This window comes from Plodia interpunctella, chromosome Z, assembly GCF_027563975.2.
Source record: "Plodia interpunctella isolate USDA-ARS_2022_Savannah chromosome Z, ilPloInte3.2, whole genome shotgun sequence".
Classification (NCBI taxonomy): Eukaryota; Metazoa; Arthropoda; class Insecta; order Lepidoptera; family Pyralidae; genus Plodia; species Plodia interpunctella.
Window position 1 is genome coordinate 8782439 of NC_071324.2, and position 21068 is coordinate 8803506.

Genomic DNA, 21068 nt, shown 5'->3' on the forward strand with positions numbered 1-21068 from the left:
GGCGTCACCGCCCCAAATGCTACCGGGAACACGGGTCGATTGCATACACCTAATGATGTTTTAGTGCATACTGTGTCAGCTTCAATTCACTTGATAACAAATAGGAATGTAATTGATATCTATGGCTATCTAACTAAATCTTCTAACTTGTTCTTTGATTCAATCTAAATAAATCCAAAAACTAAGGAGCGTCTCGAGCGATTAAATTATTTCATTTTAAAGTATTTTTAAGAAATGTGTGTTTATCTATATTTACGGTTTCGGTTAAAAAAATACATCAGTTAAAAATACATTGTGATTATAACTTTCGTTGAATATTGTGCCAATCATATTCGAATGCTGACGGTTATGGTTACCGTAGGTCGGGATTCCATTTCACTCCAACAAACTTTGTACAAATGTTTTGTAAAAAAAAATCCTTTGATTCCCCAAGTAATAAAGGCTTATTCTTTCTCAATGAAAGATCGTAAAACAAGAAAGTTGAAATTTTCCCTGATCTTTGATATTTTTATTCTTCAAAGTTCGATCGGATCAAAATAAAACAAATACAAAACAATTTTATTGAGGAAACAACTTCGAATTGAAATATTTTTATAAATAAAAATGAACGTGTACATTTAAAATGAAAGGTGGTTAAATGGGTCTGATTGAAACGTTTCCATCTCGTTACCACAGCCAATTACGCAATTGTGTGGAATAATTCCATGAGAAATGAGAGCGGCGAAACTTTTTAAAACTAAAAGTTTACTTTTTAGGGTTCTTTTTTCAAAAGAATATATTTTTTAAAACAACAAAGCTTTATGAACTCTTGTAGCTCGGTGTATGCGATTACAGGTCAGTAGGAAAGTAGATAGTTGTAAATATTATAAAATCTGACACCAGTGTTTACAATAGCATACTCGATCAGTTGCTCTAAAGTCATGAAACAATCACCGATTTTCAAGTTATTTTTTTATTTAGAGTCCAGGTCTACCAACACATAGTTCTTTTATGCCAGTGTTAAAATTTAACAAAAATCCATTAATTATTTTTTTAGAGATAAAAACAAAAAACTACTAACTTTGTTAAAGTGTAGTCATGAAATAAAGCAAAAAGATTAGCATTAATCTCTATACTAGAAACATTTTATATAACTTATTTAAACAAAGGCCATTCTAGTTAACAAAAATAATAACAAATAAAACTTTATTACTTACCTCCATAATAATACTAAAAATCATGAACGAAATCATATCTACATTACATTACGAGATCCAATCGATGGAAAAACAGTAAATATTTATCGTTAAGTGTATAAAAAAGCCACAAGAAAGCAGCTGAAAAATGTCATCGAGAAATTCTGTGTACTATCAAACGCCTGTAAGTAAAGCTGGAAAGCTTCTAGGAACTAATTTGTTCGCCCAACCACCTGTTCGAGCAGAATCGAGTTTGTGGAAATTAATTTCACCGGCAAAGTTGCACTAAATTTTCAAATGAGCTTTCGTTTGTCAGACGACAGTTGTAATTTGACGTGAAAGCTACTTATCGTATTATATTGGAACTTTATAACAAAGTTCAAATTAATTACTCTAATTGTTTTAAATAATTGTTCTAATTAATTTCATGTCTGTACAAGTTTCTACACTTCGTTTTCATATGTGTCACTGCTAACACTGGTGTCAGATTTTTAAGTCGCCTAAAGGCATTTGACATGATTTTTACGTCTACCTACCGACCTCTAGTGGCAAGTGATCGCATGCGTTAGTTAACTTTAACTGCCACCCAGTGTGCAGGTGTCCTCACGATGTTCTGGTCAATACTATTACTAATTATCATACAAATTTATTTTTTTGTTTGAATTAATGAAATAAAATTTGAAGACCTGAAGTTTTATTAATAGAATGACTTTAAAGAAAAACTCGTAAAAAAGAAGGCTATACGAGTATTACTAAATCAAAAATTGAAACCACAATTATACAGATCATATAATTTATTGGATCACAGAACTAAATTTCGTTCAATGTAACTACTGTTAAAGTTCTTTAGTTTGAGCAACATCATTAACACACAGATACATAAAATTCAGTTTTGCATGAAGGAAAATTGGAGAAGTACATTTAACGTAAATATACTCGTTTACATCGCATTAACAAAACGAACTTCTCATAACATACATTGGTATAAAGTCTATAACACCTAAAAATTATTAAATTGAAACATCAATTCACAGTCAGTCTCAAAATTATAGGAGAAAGTAATTTTAGAATATTTTATTGCTAAGGGTAAAATATTGCGAAGGATACACAAAGCTCGATGCTCTGAAAACAGCACATCTCAAACCGATACAACCAATAAAGACATTTAAGATTTATTTTTGTATAGATTACGCAGAAATGATACACACAAGTGTTTTATAGGTACCTTCAGTGATACGGACGGTGTAAACTCGTGTAGTTACTAAGAAGTTCAAGTTTCAATGTTTTGATTTTCTAAACATTTTTATTTTGCATTTTGATTATTGTTTAGTAAAATTACGTAACTCACAAATTGGTACCTACATACATTATACATTTGACAAAATAGATTTAAAAAAACAATATTCAATTAGTTTTACAGAATATTTTGGAAATAATTTATTATATTCATGAGCTTATAACAAATTTAAAAACTTTTTTCTATATAAATTATTTTTCTGTAATAACTATAATGTTCAACGATTTGTACTTCTTGCACCGTTTTTTCCGTTTCAGAGTTTTAATGATTATTATGAGATAATTAAATACTTGTCTAAATGAGTTCGGGGGATTCGGAATCTTACATGATAATGAGATCAAACACTTACGATAGATAAATACATGTGTTCTATCCACTTAATTGTGGAAAGAAATACTGAAATTAGTTATATTTTGTAAGTTACGAATTTACAGGGACAGTTATTAGGAGCAAGTTAACAAAAATGACTAGAAGAGACTAAGATCTCTAATAGGATTTTTTTTATCTGATATATCCATTCTTCCATACTAACATTATAAAAGCGAAAGTCTGTTTTTTACGTTTTCATAGAAAAACCACAGTAGCGATTTTAATAATTCGACTACACGTTACTTTTTTAATTTCAACCCCATGAGATATGAAACAGAGTTTGTATGACAAACGCATCAGTTGCTAGGGGCCACAGCTAGTATAAACAACAAAACCAAGTTGCATAAGCTACTACTGTAAGTAAGCTGTAAGCTGTATTATGTGAATCATTTTGTGATACTAAAAACCAAAGTCACGAAAACATACGTCTATCAGGTACTGAAGACAAACACAGTTTAAATTTAAAAAAATATTTAAATACAAACACATTTATAAAGAATTGACGTTAAATTTAAAAAGTCTTTTAAGAATTTTATACCGCGCTACATTAGAAACAATATTAATAAAAAAGTCATAGATAGGTACCTACTTAAATAATTAATTTGGCACTTAGTCATCGAAAGCATTTTGAAAATTTTCTGACTAGACTAAATTCCAAATAAACACATATTGAAGATTTCTTTGAACACCTACTTTGACAAAATATTTAACTTTATATTTGAATTTTGTTTTTATTTATTTTGTCTGTATTATGAGATGATTTATCAAGGCTCTCCGTATTATCTCCCCTATTGGGACATAGGATCTACCTATTAATGTTAAACGCACGTGCTTATTGCAGACCTAATATCAAACATGTAGCAAAATAATTTTTGTATTTTACTTTTACAATATTTAAATGGCATGACATATACAAATACTTGTAATTTCTATTAATAAATACGCTCTAATAAATTGTATTAGGATCTCGATAACTCAATTTATTAAATTTGTGTAAACTACGAGTATTGTACTTCATTTAAAAATAATATCATGGAATTCGTCTGATTCTTTTTCTAATAAAGTGTCTTACTTTTATCTAAATGGATTTTATTTCACAATATAATTAATATTACTAGATTTTATTTAAATGTGATTTAGAATTTGGTTTCGCGTGCAAAGTTAGCGGGCAATTCGCATTTAGCGTCTCGCATAAAATATCATATCACTTTCACATCGAATAAATTCGTTGAAATTCGTGAGACCTCATGCTCTAAAATTTAAATTTCAGATGCGTTCGATCCAAAAAAAATCATTAAATGACCAAAAGTCACAATCACAACACAATATCGTGAGTAAATGCGTATTGCCCGTTCCTTCCTTCGCTATTCTACGCTACTTTCTTACTATCTAGGTGCAATATAATGCGAATTCTCTTCTTATACAATTATCCTTTCCAAAATTTACATTCATTAATTCATGTTTCTTTGAAGTGTCTCTAATTAACATTAAAATTAACTTTTAATTAACTTATCATTTTTGGATGATTGTTACAACTAATCGTAGATAACAGTAATTATACTTCTATAGAGTACAAACTTAACATGTTTTAATAAAATACAAATGTATTTGAATAGATAACCTGTGTTTTATTGATTTGTATGATTGAAAAGGCTTTGTAAGGATAGTGTTTCAACAGTCAATAATTTATGATTAACCAATTTCCTTATTTTTGTTCTATGTAACTAATGAATAACTTAGTATACTTAATAGGATTAGCTGTCGGTCTGTAAAAGAGCTTAAATTAGCAAAGGCTTGTATTCATCTAATAATGACATCATAACCAATACTGAATAATCCTACTCTCTGATCCAGACCAGTACTTCCTCAGCTCCAAAGAGCTAGCCTCCTGTGTCGTCAATACAACCATATCACGAGTTTTAAGGCCGAGTAAGCTTTGTAATTTATCGAATTATTATGTCACATAGGAATCGGCCCAATCCCTGATTTGCCATCTCAATTTATACAAATACGAGTATCACCGACGCTTCCAAGCTTTCAAACAGGTGGTTGAAAATATCTGAGCAAGCGGAAATGAGAATATGTTTCATTTTGGTTCATCTTGACTGAATAATATGTGTATAATTATTGAGCCCAGGTTTAAAAGTATAGCTTTCTTGCGTATTTTACATTCATTCCGATATTAAACCCGGCGAAAATACACTTAAAATATTACCTGAAATGTATGATAACATTATAAGCTCATATTCGTCGTGAAAGTTCTGCTATTTGACATATTAATAGGCAGGTCTGATTTACACATATATATAATTACTTTAATTAGTGTTACCGTCGTAAAACACTATTATTTCTTTAGAGAACGTAACGCAATTAAAAATAGGTAGTACATTATACAGTTATTTTAATTTGTTCTCCACAACAACTACAGCGTAGAAGTCGGCGTCTGTAAGTTCAGGCATGCGGCCCATTTGGACTATATCATGAATGTGACTCGCATAATAACAAACCTGAAAAATATGATCACACCCTTTATCGTTTTGCTTCGAAATCCATAATAAAAATCATAATCTTTGAATGCCACTCCGGTGCCAGACCCGATTTAACGCATCAAATATTAATAGTTTATTGGCATACTTGTTTATTCTTTGATGAAATAAGTAGTTCATAGGGAATATAATTAATGTAATAATATTATTGGGATACATTATAAATCCCTTATAAAAGATACAGTATCACGTTTTTATCAATTACGTGGAAAATCCCTTTAAAAGATTCGATATCACTTTATTTATCCCTCACGGGTTAGATACTAGTCTTTTTGATAATGATAGTCACCATGTAACTTAGCTATGACTTAACGTTAGCATGTGACTGCACATTCAACCAATATTAGGAGACAAAAATAGATAGCCTATTTGCCTGAGAATAATTTGACCTACCTTCAACATATCGGGTTCACAAATCCAGATCCGACGATATGAAACTTGATCGTATCATGTTATCTAGGAAACTAATCAGCTGCATGAATTGCCAGTATAGAAAAACACGAATAAATACTGACTCAGTCTTCGTGGAAGTTTCAAAATAATTTAGATAGATTCATAAACCAGATTTTTTTAACTTACTACACATTAAATTAATCCAAACGTTTGTATTATTTTAAATACAGTCCTGTGTATAAAAAGGAGAAAATAAAAATTATAAGATACGCCTACCTAGCCTATTACTTACAATTCCTAGACGTCTTTTCAATCGCAATCCCAATTCCTTTAAATAACGTTGAGCAAATTTATACAAAAACATACAAACTAAACATAGGTACAACCTCATTGGATAGTGGTATAAAAATATATTTTAATGTAGTCAGATATTAGGAGCTTACTTAGAGAACAGTATATTTTTATTTTATTAAAATGAAAAGAAATGATATGTGAGGCAAGAGCGTTATGATGAAGTAAGGGAACGTTTTTGATTGAGAGGAAATATTAGTTTGTACAATATAGGAACAGCTGATAGATTCCTCTGCAACCCAATCGACATACTATGTATCTATCGTTCCCCTTTAAAAATATATTTAATATTAAAAAAAAAGTTGTTCCATTAAAAATCATGAATGACGATTCATATAAAAACAGTACTTTGAAAATTGGTCACCTTAATTACCCGTGAACTGTAAAAAAACAGATGGAATGACAGCTTATAACAGTCTTATGCTATTGGTAAAATCATAATAGTCACAGCGCTAGTAGTAAACCTACGACTCATACATCATTGCCACTAATTTAACTGTCCAAGACTTATTTTATTGCACTTACTAACTAGTTATAGATATCGTATTAAATACAAGTACATTTATTATTGACCTTTCTATATTTACCAAGGATTTTGTTATCTACCTTACCATTTTTATTAATTTAACACAGTACGATAAGTTGTCCAGAAAATTAATTGAATTTGTTTTATATGTACAATGTGAATGATGGATGTGACTAAGATATATTGCAGTAAAGAACACCAATGAGGCTTCAAATCTCATGTAACACGGTTCCGTACAACATCTCGCGCCCTGACTGTAATCCGGCCTCCTCGCTAAACACCTGACCTCAACCTTCCGCTCTTTTTACTCCGAAGGAATCGACGCAGCTTATTCAATGTTTCATAATAGCGCTTCGCGTCGATTGTTCATCGAAAAATATGCATTCATTATTAATACAAATTACTCAGTATTAATACAAATTTAACTTATTTTCTGGGCGACATTCGTATTATTTTTTCATTTTAAGTCCATGTCCATTTCCCTTATATTTCTACAAACAAAAAGTCCAGACCACGTGCATTGTGGTAACAGCCGGTTTTATGTCTTATCTCATAAATTTTCGTAGATATATTTTGATATAGTATGTAAATTTATGCTACATAGAAAAAGTGTTCTGTGCACTAGATTTTAATATTGAAGTGTATTACCGGTGTTTATTTTGTCAAATTGAACCGAATAACATTTTTTTAAAAAACTAGAGCAATTGTTTTTAATATCCTAATCGTATAAATATAGGTATATGTATAAATATTTACATTTCACCTTAAATAAACGTCACGTCAATATAAATCCATGTCCCCTTCATATCCCGTCGATGACATTTTTAAACATATATTTTGACGGAAACCTAAGCAGATATTATCATATCCAGACAATAAGAAGAGGCACTATTTTTAGGGACTACAATGGTCTTAAGTATAGAGTAAATACATAATGATCTTCATGATCACCTATGATCATATTTATTTCAAATAGTTATTAATTTGAATTACTCAGCTATTTTAATTCCATAAGAAGATCCTCGTGTAGATGTTTCAATAAGTCATAGTTCTCCTCTATTCTACATTCACAAATGTCCCTGTCAAGCAGGATGTAATTCTATCAGATGTTTTTTACTCTACAACATCAAACAGTGCTATTATTATCTTGGTAGATTCGTTAAAACAAAACTACTTCAATTTAAATGAAACAATAATATTTAAATGCATATAAAGAAGAATACACTTCTAAAATTACCAAATATATGGTACATTAGTAAATTATTGTAAATATTGACATATATTTGAACTGTTCAAGTTGCTAACCATCGAAATGTACTTCAAGATGTACAGTGCCACTTACGATATAATTACTCTATATTTATAATGTGATTACTATTTCGGTAGAGTGCTATAGGATTACAATTTTCTAGATAAAAAGCACTTTACCAAAGGTATGGAGGGTTGATGATGAGCACCCTAATTTGTTAAATTTAGTAAGTGCCAATACAATAAGTATTGATATCGATTTATAACCAGATTTAGTTTTCCTCGCCAAGTAAGACCAGGTCGTCAGCGACCACGTCTGACACGTGAAGGTAGATGATCCAATACATTAGGTTAAAGCAGACGAAACACACGGGAAACACGATGCGCGAGTATTTGTCGATGTCCGAAGGCGTAGTGCCCAGTAGTTTGTTGATACCCTGAAAATATGTTTTAACTTGATTTTGACGATTATTACATTGCATTGTAAAAAGCAGAAACATTTACTTTGAAATTCGCTTTACAATTTCGCTTCGCATAATTTGTAATTCGCTGAGCTAAAACATACTCGTATAGATACAATTCGCAAGTCAGAGGGAGTTAATATGACTTACCTTTGACGCATGTAGGAGGTGTGCGGGAGGGGCCTCTTCGTCTGTTTGCGGCGCGGGGGCGGGCGGGGCTCCACGGGATCCATTGATAGTATTTTCCAATGTCCCGCCCTTTGAGTAAGCTTTGGGGTCGTGAGCCTTGTACCGTACTTCCTGTTTCATAAAATGTATATTTTGCTGAAAACCGTATCATTATTATTATTATCATCAATTTATAGCCTTATATTGAAAGCTCTGAGAAAATCTCTCGTAAAAATTGTTTCTTTCAGAACATATATTTTTGTATTAAATTAAACCAATGGATTTTTCTGTAACATGAACAAAAAACTGTTTTCTGTATAAAATAATTTCGACAATAATTAAAGAATTTAACGGTCCTTTACCATCAATAATGATACATGTTTTTGAAACACGTATACCTATTAAACGTATGTTATAAAATAAAAGTATATTTTTCAATTGTTTAGTGTTGTTAATTTTCACTTTTTTAAATATTATTCACTATCTATACTTAAATACTCATAGCTTTTTTAAGTCGCTTTGTAATTGTTTCTTTGGAGAAATATTCATGAATTTGCAATAAAATTATTCGACAAAACTGTATTTGAAACAAACAGTATACGAAATGCAAGTAAAACTTTTGATAGAATAGAAATTTAGTAAACGACTATTCAAATTGCGAAATTGATGTCAATAGAAACTGAAGGAAAAAAACACAAAACGTGAATCTAGTTTCAACTGGTGAAACTTTGTTTGCGACAGGAAAATATGAGAAAATACCTGGCCATTTTTGTGGCCAATTTTAACCACCGGAAACCGACGAGTTTAGCCGTAGGGTTTTTTTACTTTTATTCTTAGGTTTTCATCCTATAATTTTTGTGTATTCGTCGTTCTTTCTGACTACGGCTTACACTAATACAAAGCTAAAGTTAGTATGTATTTGCTTTATTATACTATATACTTCTAGACGGTTTATTAAAAATAATGAAAATTATTTAAGGATTTAAGTATAAAATTAGGAAGTATAAAATTATTTTACACTTCTTTATCGTCTTGTAATGTTAAATATTTACATTGAATTTTTTTACTTAACTATTTTAGATTGATATAACCAAATAACCTCTTGAAAATCATATTTCCATATTTATGTATGACTATAATATAGTTAAACATAAATGTATCTTACTGATGATCTGCTAGGCGGTATTGGTCTGTTCAGTGTGCTTGTTCTCGGAGGCGGCAGTGGTTCTGAGGAACCTGATGGGTCTATCACAATTTTCTTCTCAGCAGCCATTTTCTGGACCGCAGTAAATCTTTGTTTTCTCATTTGTATCCTTTTAGCCATATAACCAACAGTTGCATATTCTGAAAAAATTATAACTTTTCAAGAACACATCGATTTTCGATATTTTCGCAAAGCACACATAAAGAATCGAACAAACATCGCTTAGTTGGCGATTAATACAGTGTCATTTAATATAATAAGTGCATTGACAACCATTATTTGACGAAAAGTATCACATGGATTTACTGGCCAACGGAATAGAGCTGTGAGTTACAGTTTATGTCATTCAACCCGGGCCCAGTTGAAGACATTAACTCTGCCAATCGACTCGACTGATCTTCTAAACGGTTGCCAACACACCAACAACATTTTTACAATAAACAAATAATATTTTTGAAATCAAAATTTAAATACAATTATACTAGTCATAAATCATTCCATAATTAGCGTTCAAGAGATAGAAATGAATAGAAAATAAAATTAGTAACAATCATCAATCGTCAAAAATATACATAACATTGTGGTAATAGAGTTGAGATTATCCACTATATTGTTACCTAGAAGACTAGCGAAGACCATGACGAAACAGGTGCCCAGGTACACGTCGATGGATTTCACGTACGATATCTTCGGAAGCGCAGCGTTGGTAGACGACATGAGGGTAGTCATCGTCAGCACCGTAGTCACCCCCAGAGATACACGAGCCGGCGTCGCGTTCCGATTTAACCAAAAAGAGACCCACGATATAATTACTATCAACCCGGATGGAATGTAAATCTGAATCAAATAGTATCCCATGGACCGAACGAATTGGATTTCACATGCCAGCCTGGAGTAGTTTCCTGCGAGAAAAAAGATAGATTATAATTAAAATATTCAATTATATAAATGCAATATAAAGTTAAAACTTTCCTCAGTTGTATAGGAAAGTAACTAATATAAAAAAAAAATAAGCAGGCGCATGCGAAATCTTTTCCCAGATTTGAAATAGCTTTCTGTCGATTAGAGTCACGTTGAAAAGTGAATCGATTTCATTGCTGTTTGATACCTGTGGTAAGAGAGATTTCCATTGCGCGTTGGCGATGGCCCAGGACCTTGAACTGCGGCAGGGACACCTCGCTCGACACACCCACAGAGTTGGGCCCTTCGTTCCACTTGTATCGGATGTCTCGCATGGTGTAGCCGACTGTACCATGCAGATATACGAGAACGATAAAATAAGCAACACCCATCCTACTGGGGTTTTACACATTGGTGGTTGGAAATAATTTGTTAAAATCTACAAAACTACCAAACATGATGTGGCGATTTATGACAGACAAAAAAAAATTGGAAGCATCTTTTGTCCCACAATATTATCTACAAGTATAAAAGCTTCATAGGTCTGCAGTTTCAATAGAACTTTAGTAAATCATGTCTTGGCTGGTAACGTATAAGGAAAAATTATTCAAACAATATATTGGAAGATCGTTTGATAATAAATATTATATAAATTACTCACAGCTTTCAATTTCGATGTTGCATAATTGACGATCCATGGGAAAATATTGCAAGTCCATGGGACAAGAAGCAGTGATAGTCAGTCTGAAAAGAAATATACATTTTATATGTACATAATAACATATTACAAATACTGAACATTTATCTTTAAATTGCCAAATAAGTTATAATAATTATAAGGTAATCAAATAACAGTAAAAAAAATATAAAAGAAAAGGATAAAATTAGATTTTATTGAAACACAATTCTTTTGTCTCTTCTCTCAAATGAGCATAAATTATATATTCTGAAATGAATTGATAATAATCGAAATGCATACCTTATACTTCTAGTAATAGATCCGGAATGATGAATGCGAATGAATTCGTTGCTTGTAGTAGCAATATGGAAATAAGACTGCTTCTCGTTCACGAAGAAAGTGTCTGGTACCCAGATATTCCTAATAAATTCTGATCCGACTGAAAGTGTTTCCACGCCTGTCCTCTTCTTATACGCCAGTCGTGGATCAGTCCAAAACTGTCTGAAGTAAAAATCCAGTGTAAAATCCTGAAAAATATTTCTCCTATTACAAAGTTTTCTCCGCGAAGTTATTTCAGACTATGAAGAATATTTATTGAAACTCTGAATTGTCATTTTTAAAGTCGTTCTGTTCTTTTAACAACATTTTAGAGCAAGAATTTAAACAGCTGTTGTTCGGTATTCAGAGGACATCGTCTCATCCGATTCCTTTAATGCATTACTTTAATAGTTTTCATATTTTCGCCAGTTAAGATTCCAAGAAAATGTAAGGAATACTGGTGTAAATTTGAAATGTTATAATTATTATCGTCATTTCGTCATTGTATTCAGACGAGTTGTATACATAAAATAGGCGAAAAATGTATAATTTGATAAACACGTAGATCTCTCCCAACTATTTCCTAAAAAGTTGGTATTTTTTTAATACTGCGTGTAAACTCATGTCTGGATGAGACGATGTGATGCCCAATTAAACATGAGATGTAGTTACTTATTCTCTTTCTTTCTATCATATCAGCGTTTTCCCGGTAAAAACCTAGGAGATTTTCTACTTTGAAGTTTTATAGTTGGCTCCTATTTCCTCTCTTTGTTTTAAGGTGAAACATAAAATAGCTTTCAGAAATTTCACCTCTCGTTACTTTGAAAATTAAAACTCACAACGTTCATATGAGTTTATGGTTGTAAATAAAATACTTATGTACTTATGTTATAATTATTATATTACGTGCACAATATAATTTGGTAAATTATTCACACAAATCCATATTTACGACTTTTATATTTCACCTTTTATGTTGAATATAACACAAAAGCATTTTTAAAATCATCGTTGGTTCGTTTGTTAGTTTTATTTAAACAAAACATTAATAACAGAACACAGTTTTTCAACTCACATCTTACTGGTAATTAACTTTTTCTTTTACATTACCATATCACATAATTAAAAAAAAAAACATAACACCTGAGTGATTTAATCAACTTAAAAATAAATTTTATACATATATTTGTATTTTGAAAAAAATTGAATGATATTAAAAATGCTTGTAAGTAAATTGAATCCTTATAATGGTTTACTGACAAGAGACTTGAATCGGTATTTACAAATACATCTATATCTCTCGAGTATATACATTTATCATCATCATCATATTAAAATCACACCTAATGTGTGCCATCATATATCTTTCAACTTTTTGGGTGTGTGATATTCTAAATCATGTATATGACGTGCTCATTTTTCAAAGATATTTTTCACGTAGTTGCCGATAAATATGGACAAATTATAAAATATATATGGTCTTATACCAAGCTGTTTTCTTTTGTTGTAGTGGACTTTCTCACAGTAAAAAGGAAAACCAGCCTTCTTTATATAGGTAATGCCGGATTTCAAATAAAAAATACATTAAGTATATGATGGCACAACAATGAATATTTCTATATTTGCCAAGTTTCTTCATATTTTAAGCAAAATAACATTGAAAATAGTTTATAATATTTTACTTAAAATAAACGTTAAATTAAAAGTACACGCATCTTTATTATTTTGTACTTGTGATAAAATATTATCAAACGTATCGATATCATGTACTTTTAACAGCAGTAGTGTCTAAGCTAGGATAAAACCCGGGAATGGTCACGTCCTATGGTGACTTTATGAGTCCCCTTGATTTGGTTTCCACTGGGGGTCATACACCCTGGTCTCAGTCAACAAAATCGTTCTTTGGAACCGATATCAAGGGTTTTAAAACATTACTTATGGTCCGCCATGATAAGTACGTCGTAAGAAATTTTTGTAGAAAATTCTGGCCTTTTCATCCTTTATAAAGTAAAAACATTGAAAAATAAAAACATGTAAACTTTACAAACAAAATTCAAATCAAAGCATTTGAATTTCTAAAAAAAAACTATTAAACTGAAGCATAAATTAAAGATTCCACGTCCAATTGGAACTCACCGGACAACGGTACACACATTAAACACATTCATAGCAAGACTACTTAAAGTAAGAATTTTGAAGGCGATTGGAGAGACGTTGAAGTTTTACGCCATTCTGAGAGACAATAGTAAGAAACTCACAGTCACAACAAATACCTACTCAATAACATAAAAAGCTTAACATAAAAAACAACAATGGAGCAGATTTACGACAATGTCTTGCTTAGAGGGATGCTTAATGGCAAAGTACATTTTAGTATGTCTTTGGATAGAAAGAGACACACCCAGAGTGGCGCACCACCATGTGTTTTGAGCAAAATGTTTTTATTGAAATATTTAAAGGAATTTAATGGATAAATAAGGTGGTGCATCATCATCCGGGTGGTCGGCTCCATATGCCGGCATGCTCGCAGCCTCGTGTCTGGGGCTGCTCGGTCGCGGCGGCTGCGGGCCGGAGCGACCGAGACAAGCGTGAGCTGACAGTGGCGAGTACCATGAGCACTTCGGAGACGGAGCTGATAGAGAGCACATACATGGTGACGCCCACCTCCACTGGCGGACCTGCAATCAAGCCCAATCGTGAGTCGCGCGCGCGCCTCGCGCCGTGAAAACCAAACCAGAGGACGGTGACGTGACGCCGGGCTCGATCGAGCTGTCCTTCGAAAACAGACAGCTAGGTCGAGGATATCTAACTTATACTGCTGTCATTTAAAGTGAAAAATGACATCTACGCTACAGCTTTCATGTTTGTATACCATTTTCACTTCAGATAAGGAGCTGATGGAGAGCACGTACATGGTGACTCCCACATCCACAGGCGGTCCTGAAATATTACATGGGTTACATTACCTGGGATTTCCCTGTGCAACTGATATTGGCCTTCATTTGTTTACAAGCAGCATACACCTCTATAACCATAGATTAATCTTAATCTTAAGTCACGGCTCACGCCGACTGAGCGCACTTGGTTTTTATTTGTAAACCAAAGTAATATTGTTACATTCGTCGTCAACGTCCTCAATCTTGATCGTGTCTAACAACTTTTCTTTCTTGTTTCAAAGTTATCATAACAGTTACCTTGTAACTTGGGATTGAATTAATGTCTGTTTTCGTACTTTGAGTATGAAGTTTATTTTTGCATTTTATATTTAGATACTTGTATAATTTTTGTGTGTCATTGACACATTAAGTACATTGAATGTTTGGTTAAACTTTTCTGAAATAAGTATTATTTTATAAATGATGTCATGTTTTACTAGCTTTTATCCACGATTTCATACTTGTGTGACTACAAACTCTTCATAATCGATAATATCTACAGTTTATTTTTAAAGTTAGGTCTCTAACAATGCTACATAACAAAACCAAAATCAAATATCCATTCAATCAACTTGAGATAATATGCGTAAAAATTTAAAGTGCGTATAAATATTGTCTTTTAGCTCCTGAGCTATCAAAATTATGTTTATTTAAGGTACAAGTAAACTCAGAAATTCATAAAATTCAAGTCAAATGTGAACACTAGTTGCTACTCTACTACAAAATTAATATTTACTTCACATATAAACTGGTGCTCAACTTGCTTTGAAATTTCAACGGAAACTTTTGTTTATATTTAACCTTTTTCCGGGACAACAGGTATGTCCGATTCTAAACTACTTTAAATTACGCGTATGCAAAATTAGAACAAGATTGGTCAGGTTAAGTAGATAAAACCTGAAGTAATAAGAACCTGAACCTACAAACAAATGGGATAGGAAAATTGACAACGATTTTTAAATTTTGAAAATTATCAGTTCGTTCTAATAACCTCAGTACATTAATTTGTTGTATTTATGAGTAACATTACAATAGAAACCTTTTATTGTTGTAGCTGGATATTAATATTATACTTAATGTTCTACTTAGCTATTAATAGTATAGATATCAAGTACAGTCGTCGCCGTATGAAGTTACGTATACTGCGGTAAATAAATATCGAATTCACAATTTATTTGGTTAGGAGCAGCTGTCGTACATATACATATATGTACATCTGACACCATTACTATTAATATGTTTCATAAGCAAAGCAACAATGATACACAAGATTATACTGACCTCCATAATTTGGCCTGACTCTCTTGTCATAGCTAACACTTAGCGAATCCAAAATGGCTGAAATATTGACGTCACCAAACATCCCTCCTCCGCCCGCTCCCCTGAAAAGATAATAATTAAAGCTATTGGTTATCTTCCTCACTTAAAAACCGTCATAAACTAATGCGCGACTCAAGATTATTAAAATCGTATCATCTCTTTTTATACACTTTCAATAATGTCAACGGTGAAGTGTAAAGGTGGGCCGGTCGCGGAAATTATAAACAGCTGACATTATGCGAGTTATACCCAAGTAAAAATAGTTGACATTTCAAGAAGTTGACATTATAGGAAGTTGCGACTATCTTGTGAAGTTGACAATTCACATGCCGACATCAAAAGTTATTTTGGACTTTTTTATTCATTTTAAGGATAACTTATTTCTCTCTTTATTACGTTTATAAGTGTGAGAATTAATTAGTAAACATTTATTAGTAAATAAGACTTTTATATTAGTAGCAGCCTTAATAAATCATACATTTATATGTAATGAAATTTATTACGTAATTTGTATTAAAACGTACAGCCAGACGAAATAGGTATGTTCAAATTTGTTGAAAGCTATTCAATTATTGGATTTTGGTGAAACCTCGGTAAACAGCGTCAATTTACTGGTGCTACGGTATAATTTAAACGCTGAAAATTACGTAATAAAATTTACATGTGTTAACTGATACCATTCATTTTAAAGGAAAATCATTTTATTATATTTTCCCAATAGATTTAAAGTATAAAATTGTTTCTATATTATTGTAGAATATGTTACAATTTGTTTTAAGATTAACTTCACTCGATATTAGATGACAACAATTTTTCAAGTTTTTATTGTCCTGCCAAATGACGAGACCTTTTGTCTGGCGGCAATATTCCGTCGGTGCTGCACGCACAGTCTCAGTTCATTGCTCTCGTGGATATGTCATCGATTGTCTGGGTCTTTCGTGCCGTAAAAGCGTTTGCATGCCGGCCGTTTAAGACGAAAAGGCTGAATTTCGTGATAACTAATATTATTTGTTGGGCTTTTGCCATCATACATGTGCCAGAAGTTTTTATAGATGGTAGTAAGGCCTCGTTCCACTTGGATCCACCATGGAGGTTCGAGGTATTTTTTTATTTTTCCTTCTCTTTACATGAGGTGAGTGATTCATGAAAGTAAAATTCTCTTCAATGCTACTTGAATTTACAATAGAGTTGATCAAAAAACTACTACGTTTATTTACAAACTACCTATTTTGGAATTGTAACTAATTGAACTCTGTTTTAGTTAACATTATGTCATATAATTACAGCTAAAGCTTTGTTCGTGTACCTATCATCACATGTATTGGAAATTCACATAGCTACTCAATTACACATTGATGAATTAATTATTATCGACTGTGTTTGCGCCTTGTATAATTGTCTGTAAAGCCATATCTAGTATTAATAGGCTTTAAACAAATTAGTCTGATTGGTATCTGTACAATAATCAATAATAGTCGACGGGCATACTATTATCGAGTGATATAGCGATGATTTTCACTGACAGATGCTTAATTAATTAAATGATTTCTGTATGATTTAAATATGAATGTCACGCTAGTCTCGTCTAGTTTAAAACTAGATTTAAAATAATGAGATAAAAAAAGCTTTTTTAACGTTATTACTTCTTAACTACTGAGCTATTACTTACTACGCTAAAAACTACGCCCAATAGTTTCGGTTGTACGTTGTCTGTCAGTCTAATCAACAAACCTCACGTTTTGAGTGATAAATATTTTTTCATTTCTGATTTAATTTGGTTTAAAGAATAAAAAATAAAAAACGAATGCATGCAATATCATAAATACAAGTAGTCTTAATTAAGTACATCGCCAAAAAGCAACAAATAAAACCGATTGGTTAGTCTAGTATCCACATTCCATACGATGCCAGCACACGAGCGCCGACAAATGTAATTAAAATGTATCGGAATTTTCATACTGTGCGGCGGCAAGTGCGAAAACAGTGTCCCAAGGTAAATCGACTTTACACTAGCTTTAATCCAATTGAAATACAAATTCAAACAACCATTTATTTACATCACCGAGCACGTTTATATTAAATGAATTATTAATTAGTAACCACTTACATTATTATACAAGCGCGCTAATGTAACGTTAAATGAAAGGCGGGATTTTAACACACATTTCAATGCCTCTTAAGAGGCACCTACAAGATTATTTCAGTTGGTTTCATTTATAAAATCGGTTAATTTATTATAATATGTGTATGCTATCAAACATGGAATAAGTCAGCTAATAGCTACAAACAATAACGACCTAGAAGGTCGAAGAAACTTTTGCCACCGACCACTATAATAGTAACCGTAAATCAAAGGAAAGCAATTAGACTCTAACTTTTTTCATAACCTCGAGGAGCCATTGAGGTTGAAACTTTTTTAATTTCCAACTCAATTTTGACTTCCATATTCGCCATTGTTTATTTACACGAAGTTTATTACGGAGTTAACATTGAGGAACTGTGAACTTGAACAAAGTTTATGAAAAGGTTCATGATACCTACATTGAAATTATATTTTGCCATTTACAAGGAAAAAACTGGAGTTTTGTTTTTAGAATATTTTAGTATTCCATGTTACGCTAGTATCCTCAAGAGTGATACGACTATTCTAATATTAATACCGCAGTTAACTTGGACTTCCACATTTTGTGTAAACGAATATTCAATGGTATAGGTATCCCGGAGTTACAAGGACTTGAAGGGTCGTTCAGTGCGTCATCCTATCACGTTTTTGTCCCAATCAGAGAAATAGAATATGAAATTATGTTTATTAAGTGGTACATTTATATTTTTAAACTTGACAACTTGTGTCGTAAAAGTATACATTATTACTTAATGTTCATACCTTATTAACTTCATGAGAAATTATCATTAAATATTGATCATCGCTGTAGTTACTCTTATGCTCCCTGTGTTCCAGGATAATATAGTATTTTTTAATCTATCTACAAAGTCTTTCTAGAAAACGTTTTCAATATTTTTGAGTTTATACTTAGAAAATAAATATTTTGTAAATTGAACATTGCCATGAACTAACACTTGCACCTGACATGAATTTTATTAATTGAAAATTCACATATTATACTATTAGAACATAACAATTAATAAAAAAATATGCGTCAATATAACATGCGTACTATAAGTACTGTCATTTAATCTGAAGTACCATCTATTATGGTAGTAAGATAGTAGAGTCAGTACATACTCCATAATATAGTTAAAAAAATATTAAATCGACGACCTCGGTGGCGCATTGGTAAGGTTCTTGCCACTGAACCGAGAGGTCCCGGGTTTGATCCCCGGTCGGGTCATGATGGAAAATGATCTTTTTCTGATTGGGCCGGGTCTTGGATGTTTATCTATATATGTATTTATTATAAAATATAGTATCGTTGAGTTAGTATCCCATAATACAAGTCTCGAACTTACTTTGGGGCTAGCTCAATCTGTGTGATTTGTCCTAATATATTTATTTATTTTATTATTTATTTATTTTTATTATAATCCAACTCCGCCTTATAATTAACCATCAAATTTCAAAACCTTCAGGCAGTACCCAGATAACTTCAACTGTGCTTAATACTCACATTAGAATGGTTAACAAGATACAAATATCATTTCATTAGGAAGACTTAGAAGTCAATAAATACCTTTAAATCCAATTGGAAATGTTGACCATGAACTAGAAAATCCATAGTGAACTTGACAATATTTTCCAATACGAATGAAAGTAAATGCGCCGTCCGCAAAGTTAATGGAACAAACAACGAATAAACATTTTTCCTTTGAGTTCGGTACAGAAAAATGGAAAAATATGTTGCATATTTTCTACCTTTATTCCTCTGTTTTATAATAAAATTCAATGTCAAGATCGAAAGACTATGAAAGCTAGATGGGTTGGTAAGTGAATGAATTAGAACGAGAGCTCTCGGCCTTTGCAGATTACCGGGGAATAATTGCATTATTTCCAAGCATCGACATATTAAAGCCCTTTATTAAATTGAATGTCAATTGCAAATAACGAACATAACTTAGTTAGCACAATATAAACGTTGGGAGATTTTCTATCTTTATTATCTGGATAAACACACATTGTATAAATGTGATTTAATGAGGGGTTTTTGCCGACCAAAATAATATTTTTCGGTCGTAGTTGGTCAATTGGCTGTCGTCTTAACCTTCGAGCAAACAATTTCGAACAAATTAATACACATAACATTATTTGAAAATGTGGAACTCACACCACATCTTTTAACGCCTTCATACCAAAACGACAAGGTATTTTTTATGAGATTTAAAATAGGTATAGTTAATTATCACAGAAAATGCGAGCTGAGCTAAATAATCACAAAAACTTTGATGTTTAAAGCAATAGTTAAAAATATTACGATGTTGTAAGTGTGTCATACACCCTCACAAACATGATAATTTGTACTCAACAATAAAAAGGGCACCTTCATTTCGTCTTCGAATTAAACTGTTCATCATCAAACTTATTCGCCATAATGGGAAAACGACGCCTTTACAAGGCAGTTCAAGAACGGCAATTGAGGGACTCTTAAGGCTCGAAGAAAAAGTGGGTTTCCACAAAGTCGAGGGCTCGCGTATTGAGGACCACTCTGCGCCTCCTTACCTTTCAATAGATACCTAGATTCAGATCGTCTTAAAGGGTTAAATTTTTGTATCGAAATATTAAGGTATACATTTATTTTTCATAATTAGGTGCAAGTAAAATACAATAGCGAGCTAGACGAACTAAGATGCTTGGAAATTAGTTGGTCGAATTAGAATCCTCTATACACAACATTTCATCAGTCAATAAAACAAAAGTAAAACTTTGAGATATATTCATAAATGTTTATTTTTTCTCGTCTCTATTTCAGGCTTTTATGTGACATGTATAAAAGCTATTTATTCGAACCTAATGTCATACGCAGGATAAATTTGAATGCCATTTAAACACGTGAAATCTCTTTTATCGTACACGCAAAACTTCGTAGCTAAAAAAATGGCGTAATTTGTAGTTATTCATTTACTTCACAAATTGTGTACGTAGAAAGTAAGTACATAAAGTTGATGCGAGGAGACAATAACCTAGTAATGTACAAGGAAATGAATACGCACGTTCATTTAGCGCT

At 32.0% G+C, this 21068-nt stretch overlaps 1 protein-coding gene across 5 annotated transcripts in view; it reads right to left on the bottom strand.

Annotated features, from left to right (window-relative positions):
• Positions 1 to 1129: 1129 nt before the first annotated feature.
• Positions 1130 to 21068, bottom strand: part of LOC128683011 (gamma-aminobutyric acid receptor subunit beta-like) — a 39748-nt gene continuing 19809 nt past the window's right edge. The window contains exons 2-10 of one of the 5 annotated variants that reach the window (XM_053768146.2): positions 15853 to 15953; positions 14246 to 14313; positions 11618 to 11844; positions 11300 to 11382; positions 10847 to 10984; positions 10356 to 10640; positions 9700 to 9878; positions 8517 to 8666; positions 1130 to 8342 (exon numbers count right to left, since the gene is read on the bottom strand). In XM_053768146.2, the coding sequence (XP_053624121.1) occupies positions 8178 to 8342; positions 8517 to 8666; positions 9700 to 9878; positions 10356 to 10640; positions 10847 to 10984; positions 11300 to 11382; positions 11618 to 11844; positions 14246 to 14313; positions 15853 to 15953 (1396 nt within the window). In that variant the 3' untranslated portion in view covers positions 1130 to 8177. Of the gene's footprint in view, positions 8343 to 8516; positions 8691 to 9699; positions 9879 to 10355; positions 10641 to 10846; positions 10985 to 11299; positions 11383 to 11617; positions 11845 to 14245; positions 14314 to 14507; positions 14576 to 14601; positions 15790 to 15852; positions 15954 to 21068 lie in introns of those variants that run through there. The other 4 variants (XM_053768142.2, XM_053768141.2, XM_053768145.2 and 1 more) reach the window with 4 other exon arrangements.